Raw genomic sequence first — 8,441 nt, forward strand, 5'->3', positions numbered from 1 at the left:
AGTGAACTACGTTTTAAAAGTTATTAAATTTAAGAAAAAAGTAGTGCCCCAAAATCGTATAAAAAGGTACCGATTTATTTTTCCCTTTTTCGCCGATTTTATCATTCATCCATTATAACGTGTAAATGAAAAAAAAAGGATTTCATATAAGTCTAGTCGTTTCTTAGTTTCATCATGACTAACGAACACAAACTATTTTTTTTTATACATATACCTTTATATTATTCTGTAATATATAAAAAACAATGTTACATTGTAATAACAAATGACTATTTTTATTTACTTAAACCCTGAACTAAACCTTGACAGAACGATAACATCTCGAGATATACAACGTCACTAATTATGTTTTATTTTGTAAAATTTCAGTATATCACAATGTCGACTACCTTCTCATACCCTGACCCTAGGCTCCAAGATGAGCTGAGGAAGACCGCCGAAGCCATAGTTGCACCAGGAAAGGGAATACTTGCTGTTGATGAGACAAATGGTAAGTACCGACATCCTAAAAACCATTCTCATAAATTCTTTATGAATTCCCCACGCTATACTGACTGACCTAATTTCATTCTCAACCTTTCCTACTTATCTGGTCCCAGACAGTGAATATCATTAGCTTCGGTGGGGTTATTAATAATTTAATCATCAAATAAATATAGAGTGGCGAACTGAGAAACGATAAATCTTTATTACATAGTATAAAACAAAGTCGCGGTCGCTGTCAGTATGTATGCTTATCTGTAAAACTAAGCAACGGATTTTAAGTGTTTTTTTTTAATAGATAGAGTGATTCAAGAGGAAGGTTTATATATTTAATACATGTACATCCGTGCGAAGCCGGGTGGGTAGCTAGTATAGAATAGAATGAAGTCGCTTCCGCTGTACTAAAATTATAAGTACCGATTATCTTTTTTAACTTTTGTCACATAATAGGAATAGTAAATACATACATAATTCAATAATATTGATATAATTCATTGCCATTCCAGAGCACTATGATGTCATGCCTCTAAACCCTGTAATTAAAATTTTCTATTCTATTCTTTATTATTTTTAAATTGATTGGTGACTGGACTATACCGTGTTTTATAAATACATCTGATATCGATCTTTAAATTATTACTAATATAATTACATTAAATTTCTGTTTGTAGAGGGTATTGGAAAATTATTAGCAGCAGTGGGCTTGCAGAACACAGAAAATAATAGAAGACGGTACAGGCAACTTCTTTTTACAGCTGATGATGTAAGTTTCATGTGTTAATTATGATTTTGGATATTAGATTTTGGTTATGTATACCTTTTAAGACTAATTAATCATTTTAAGATGGTGATGTCCATCAACAAACAAATATATTTTTTATTTCAATTAATTTAAATTCCTATTATAATGGCTGGGCTTCGTGTAGATAAAGTCACAGTATTACCACAGCTAATATTTGAAATAGCCATCTAAAATATTTAGAAGTTTATAAATCTCTTACAAGTTTCCGCTAAATATCCATGAAAAAACTACTTATAAGATAAGTGCTCCTGAACAATGTTTATCGTGGCACGAAGTGACCCCAGTTACTGCAGATATCCCCAAAATACCTTTTTGTTGGCAAATAAAAAAGTTCCTACGGAGCCAAGCGAATTTCCCGAACAAATGGTCCCATTGGGGCCCAGTCCTTTTTTGTTAAATATTAAAGAAGGCAGGAAATATGAGGGATGCCTTAAACTAGATGTTGTTTTGGATATATCTCAGCAGTCTCTGCAATATTAGACCGTACCCAAATAACATTATAGCGGGGATTATGATTGAATATTATAACGTGGGATTGGACTGGGATTTCTGAATATTTATTACTTAAGACACGTCTTAATATATGTTATCTAGACTTCTCAATATATCTAATATAAAAAAAATTATAAGCATATTGTGGGCGATAAAGGAAATCAGGGAATTGTCGTAAGATGTGTATATTGCTCAATTACAGACCGTATTGGTTACAAGAAGTAGGAAAGAGTAATACAAATTATTCGTTATTGTTGTACGATGTTAGTGTTATGTTTCAAATTGTGTACGAGTGTGAGATTTTACACATACCCAACCTTTTTGGTTGTCACTTCTTTCTGTTGACCCTATAGTATATACCCTAAGTTATAGTTTCTTTGTATAGTATATACTATAGTATATACTATACAAAGAAACTACTAACTAGGGCCAGGAAGGGAAACCGAAAGGGTTAACAGAAAGAAGTGAAAATTTAGAATAAAATTTGGTATTTGAAATACGAAGCTTATAGAATAGATATATATCAACAAGACACACAAAAGAGTTGGGTTTGTGTAAAATCTCACTCTCGTACACAATTTGAAACATAACACTAACATCGTACAACAATAATTAATAATTCGTAGTAATACGATACTTTTCTACTTCTTGTAACCTATACTATACTATACGGACTGTAATTGAGGGTTGATCTTTTGGATCCAATTTGTCAATTACTGTCATATTATTGAAACCAAAAAAATAAATAAATACATACGTTTCATATTTACAGGCACTTTCAGAAAATGTGTCAGCTGTTATCTTATTTGACGAGACCGTATACCAAAAGACTGACAATGGACAATCGTTCATTGAGGTGCTGAGACAGAAGAATATTATACCGGGAATCAAACTGGACAGAGATGTGGTTCCGTTATTTTTGTCTGAGGATGAGGTCACTACACAAGGTACTTGCAAAATATGCATTTTTTTCATTTATCTTAAATTCTTTTCCACTATTATAATAATATGTTTAAATTTATTGACTTGAATTGGGATATTTCATATGTGCATTTATAATATGGTTGAAGTGAAAGTGTAGAGGAAGTTGAAGTATATTTTTTTAAGTTTTTATTTAAATATTTATTGATGACTAGCTTTTGCCCGCGGCTCCGCTCGCGTTAATTAACCCTTTAGGGGTGGAATTTATCAAGATCCTTTCTTAGGGGATGGCTACGTCATAGAAGATTTATGCATGCAAAGTTTAAGCCCGATCGATTTAAAATTGACAAAGTTTCATACAAACTTTCATCCCCTTGGGGGTAGAATTAATAAAAATCCTTTCTTAGCGGGTGCCTACGTCATAACATCTAGCAGCATGCCAAATATCAGCCCGATCTATCCAGTGGTTTAGGCTGTGTGTTGATAGATCACTATGTCAGTCACCTTTGAGTTATATATATTTAGATTATTGTTGACATAATTAGATATGATCAGATATGTAATGTACACAGGTAGAGTATAAATGTTGAATTAAGTCTTTTGGTATTATTTTACACTTTTGCAAAGTACTAGACGAACAGAAATATATGGGAGTGTTTCAGTTTATAGTACAATTGTACTATATATATTTTAACTAAGTTATCTACTACTATAAAACACATTATGTATTTTTTTAGGTCTTGACGATTTAGCGAAACGGTGTACAGAATACAGGAAACAGGGCTGTAGATTCGCTAAGTGGCGTTGTCCGTTGAAGATCAGTGAAAGGACGCCGTCAGTTCAAGCCGTTCAAGATATGGCCCAAGTATTGGCCAGATACGCCTCCATCTGCCAAAGTGAAGGCTTAGTACCTATCGTGGAACCTGATGTTTTATTAGATGGTAGGTAATGGTACAGAATAGAAAATAATTTCTTACAATAATCTTAAATTAAAGCACTTTTAAATAGTTTTTTTAATCTAGTGCTCATTCGGAAAGCTGTCACATCAAAAGAAGAAAGAGCAAGAAACTTGCGTGTTGCTCTTATAAATATTATTGTAATTATCTAATAGTTTAAAGTTGAAATGAAAATTTTGCTATCAGAAAAAATCGATTAATCCGTTTCTAAATTTTAATATTTAATGTGGAAATGTGTGACTTAAGTTTAGACTTACGTGGCTATTCTCACCTAATATATTATTCATTGTTTTAATATTGATCGTTGGAGTACACTATATTTTAGTACTTATCTAAGTCAGAGGTTACCTACTGTTATTTTTCACAAAAGTAATTATAACTTTGAACACATACTGGCAAATCATTTATAATTTACTTGCTGAAGTAATTTTAATGTAGAAAGTTCAAATAGTTAATATAATGTAATTATAGCTTCGCACTTAACCTTTAATTATTCTTCCATCCTATTTCAAATATTTTTTGGGGTGTATGTAGTTATATATGTATTTGCCGAGTTTTTAGACTTTATTAAAAAGTCTTTTGTTTCTTTTACCTCTCTCGTCTATTTCAGCTGCCAAGCAATTTGCATTGAAGAGAAGAGATAAGGTAGTGAAATTATAGGATATTAAGTTATGACACGAGTGTGTCATGGAATGGCTAACGTATGTCGCGACATTGTTTCATATTGTTGGCAACGGTGTACCACTCACCATCAAGTGCCGTCAGTTTTTAAGTCACTCCAGTTGTTTAAAAATAAAAAAATACAGCGTTTTATTAATAATGTTATTTTACGTACCAGGTAATCATGACATCGTAAGAGCACAAAAAGTAACGGAAGTGGCTTTAGCGGCACTTTACAAGGCATTAAGCGATCATCACGTATTCTTGGAAGGGACATTATTGAAGCCTAATATGGTAAATATTTAGCGTATCGTACATTTTATAACATGGCTTACTGACTAAATGTAGTAAGGTAAATTTCACACGGTTGTATGCGTGAAAGTAAATTGCTTTGTAAGTTACGTCTTGGCTTGAAAGGTATATGGCAGAGAAATTACAGGGTACGGACATAAGACACCTTAGTATCAGTAACGTGATAACATGTTTGCTGGTGCTGCTAGATATGAATCTATAGCTGACGGTGGTCACATTTCCTCAGGTTACCTTTCTCGTTACATAAAAAAAGAATTTATAGATCTGTTTACACTTCTAGGTTATGTAACGATTAAATAAATTGATAAGCCCCAGCTCAGCCTAGATCAATAGTAGATTGATATGCGGTTACTCTCATCGATATATTATTACATAGTAGATATAAATCAAAATAGCTGTCGCTGCTTACATATCGTATATATATGTATATATGCTTAAATCTTTAAAACTACGTAACGGATTTTGAAACGATTCTTTTAGTAGATAGAGTGATTAAAGAGGAAGGTTTATATATATAATACATGTACACCCGTGCGAAGTCGGGGCGAGTAGCTAGTTATATCTAAACTGTTCATTTGTTTCCAGGTAACACCAGGTCAAGGTTATTCTGGAAAGAGTACCCCAGAAGAAATCGCAGTCAGAACTGTTACAGCATTATTACGTGGCGTACCAGCTGCTGTACCAGGTACAGTCATTTTAAAGTTCTTATTCGATACAGTAAAGATCGAGTAAATCTTTGAATTGCGGCTTTCAGTCTTAATATTTTAGAACAGATTTTTTTACTTTTTTTGTACACCACAAAGGCCGCAGCCTATGGACGCCTGAAATACGGGTCGGATGAATGACTTGTCTCTATCTGATTCCAAACGAAACAGAACTAACAGTATAGAGTATACTTAGGGGGTCAGCCTCCTCGATGTGTTTGAGAATAGTTGTGATGACTTCTTGACTATGGCTTATTTGACTCGATTGATCAATATCATGACACAGTAGCATAACATCTTGGTCTCTAGAAATAGCAACATATGAATGTATGAACATCATAATGTTATCTCCAAGATTTGTGGTCTCGGTCATATCTGTAGGCGATGGTTACACATTTTTTAAATTAGTTTTAATTTAAACCATTAATTATTTAAGAGCGGTAGCCTTTTCGATGGATCTTGTGATGACGATGACGATGCAGTGGTAGAGGAAAGATAAATATTTCTTTGGTTACTCATAAAAACTTCAAAATTTTACAAAAATGCTTTAATTGTTAGAGCAATGTCACTTACATTCAAGTTATGAAATAGCTCTAAAAGGAAAAATATATATATATATATATATATATATATATACATATATATATATATATATATATATATATATATAATAGATCAACAGAAAAATAAATTTATATATCATTTAAAGTTTCCCGAATAACAGGTTAAAAATTTCTAATTTCTTCCAAGGCATCACATTCTTGTCTGGTGGTCAGTCTGAAGAGGAGGCGACACTGAATTTGAACGCAATTAACAGTGTTCCGCTGAAGAAACCTTGGGCATTAACCTTCAGCTATGGACGAGCTCTGCAAGCTTCCGTGTGGAAGACTTGGGCCGGGAAGGATGAAAACGTGAGGAAAGCACAAGCGGAACTCTTGAAAAGGACGAAGGTATGTACTATTTACAAATTTACTCGCATAATTACTACCTGGGTTGTCACAAAAGTTTCTGACCTCAACCCAAATATGGCGACACTCGTCCATAAAAGCTAGTGAACGTAGTTGTGTATCTTTTGACAGTTTTTAGTTAACATTAGTTTGAGTTAATATTTTAGTTAATTCTCAGCATCTTCATCAGATCAGCTCGCTGTAACCATTATTTCGGCTATAGAAAGATATGTTGTCAGAGAACGACCTAGGTTATTCCACGCAGATAGTGCTACGGTATACAATTAGTAATAACAGCCTGGCAAAGTTGACACAGCGCGATCTTAAGCAGAGCTTATGTTATAGGTCTAGTAGCTTAATTGAATTTGTAAACTTAAGTGTACATGTCTATCGTCACTTTATGTATATTTTATCTAATTAGACATTATGTTGTTATTAATTTATTATAGTGTTATTAATCTATGGACGAAGGAAATTTAAAAAAAAACTAATTCTTTTTATCTACTGCTGTTTGTATAAATGTTTTATTTTATTTCCAGGCTAACGGACTGGCAGCCCAGGGTAGGTACAAGGCTGGATCAGTAAGATCTGTTGCTGGCGACCGATCTAACTATAGCGCCAATCATCAATATTGAATGAACATCATAAGAGTGATTGTCATTGAAAAAAAACTGGTGTAAAATAATAATGTTATAATGTAAATAAAGTTTCTATAAACAAAAATTTATCTTTCTATTTTCTGTAATAAAAATAACATAGTCACGATTGTTATTGTAGACGGGGTAGTCAGAGGCATTACAGACTGTCAATGTTGTGGTGTTAGCACTTGATATTGCGCGTACAGCTTTTATCGAATATTTTTTATCTGTTATCAGAGTTTGATTCTAATAACAGTTTAAAAAATATCAATGATCAGGAAGAGTCTGTCAGAATTAAATTATCATAATAATAAGCTTTAAATTCCATGGCCCGCTCATAATTTAAACATAATTAATAAAACATAATTTAAATTTAGTAGTATACCAAAATGAATGAAACATTCTTTCTCTTCACCACTCATGGTTGACTGGTAGATAACATCGCAATGTATTGAGTCCGCCATATGTACACATTATTTTTGTGCATTGAAATTCAATAAATAAATAAAAATGACTTTGCAAAACACACTATATTTATTATCAACCAAATCACATTACTCGATGAAGTAATATTACAAGTTGACATTGTATTAAAAATAGATAACCTATGTCACATTTTATTTCTCAATATAGAAACGTCACCAATAGGTGACGACGTAGAATATAACAGAATATAGTAATATAGCATATAACATAAGACGCCGCATGAGACATCTTAGTCATCCAGAATGACAACGCATGAGTGTGATACCACTGTCATTCTGGATGACCAAAATGTCCTGTCTCTTAGTGTAATCTTCTGTAATTTGATTGATCTCACTCTTCAGCCGAAATGCAGTTTATAAAGCAAGCTGCTTGGCGGCTGATATAGGTAATATTGAGGTACACGCAGAGGACTTTTATTATAATTATAATCTGATTAGGCTTTGTCGTGAGTAGGAGCAGTAATATTACATATATGTAAAATTAATATAATAAAATGTATATTTAAATATGTAAAATCGTGTTACAATCTTAGTTACCATGCTCCTTTGAGTCGGCTTGACCTCTGTTTATTAAATTTTATATGCATATTCATTAGGTCTGAGAATAAGCTACTACCTATTTTTCATATCAGTAAGTGATAAGGTTCAAAAATACTGTATGTATTTTTAAACCTTATCACTTAGGGACCCTAAATTTTCATTATTCTATCGAGAAACTCTATTTTTAATAGCGATTTAATTTATATGGCAACACAACGTTTTCGGGGTCAGGTAGTTGTGTGTATAATTTTACTTTATTTCGTACACGGAGTCTAACAGAAATCGAATTAAGTAGGTACTCAAGTTAAGTTTATTATTACGATCAAAGTGCTTACCCAAAGTAATTAAATTACCGTATACTTATATCGGCATTTGGAACGATAAATGTAATGTACTGTGAAGTTTTTATATTTCCTAATATAAATTTATAGTCTACAAAAAATTATTACTTTTTAGTTATTACTAGCTGATGGTCGCAACTTCGTTTGCGTAGCAGTTGTA

At 32.5% G+C, this 8,441-nt stretch overlaps 1 protein-coding gene across 2 annotated transcripts in view; it reads left to right on the plus strand.

The window, feature by feature from the left end:
- Positions 1 to 6,912, plus strand: part of LOC131843580 (fructose-bisphosphate aldolase-like) — a 20,593-nt gene extending 13,681 nt beyond the window's left edge. The window contains exons 2-9 of one of the 2 annotated variants that reach the window (XM_059192256.1): positions 370 to 490; positions 1,155 to 1,246; positions 2,550 to 2,724; positions 3,436 to 3,639; positions 4,493 to 4,608; positions 5,212 to 5,311; positions 6,081 to 6,280; positions 6,817 to 6,912. In XM_059192256.1, coding sequence (XP_059048239.1) covers positions 379 to 490; positions 1,155 to 1,246; positions 2,550 to 2,724; positions 3,436 to 3,639; positions 4,493 to 4,608; positions 5,212 to 5,311; positions 6,081 to 6,280; positions 6,817 to 6,912 — 1,095 coding nt within the window. In that variant the 5' untranslated portion in view covers positions 370 to 378. Of the gene's footprint in view, positions 1 to 300; positions 491 to 1,154; positions 1,247 to 2,549; positions 2,725 to 3,435; positions 3,640 to 4,492; positions 4,609 to 5,211; positions 5,312 to 6,080; positions 6,281 to 6,816 lie in introns of those variants that run through there. The other variant, XM_059192255.1, reaches the window with a different exon arrangement.
- Positions 6,913 to 8,441: the final 1,529 nt, after the last annotated feature.

The sequence above is a fragment of the Achroia grisella genome, unplaced genomic scaffold (assembly GCF_030625045.1).
Source record: "Achroia grisella isolate CSIRO2021 unplaced genomic scaffold, CSIRO_AGI_Agris_v1 utg319, whole genome shotgun sequence".
Lineage (NCBI taxonomy): Eukaryota > Metazoa > Arthropoda > Insecta > Lepidoptera > Pyralidae > Achroia > Achroia grisella.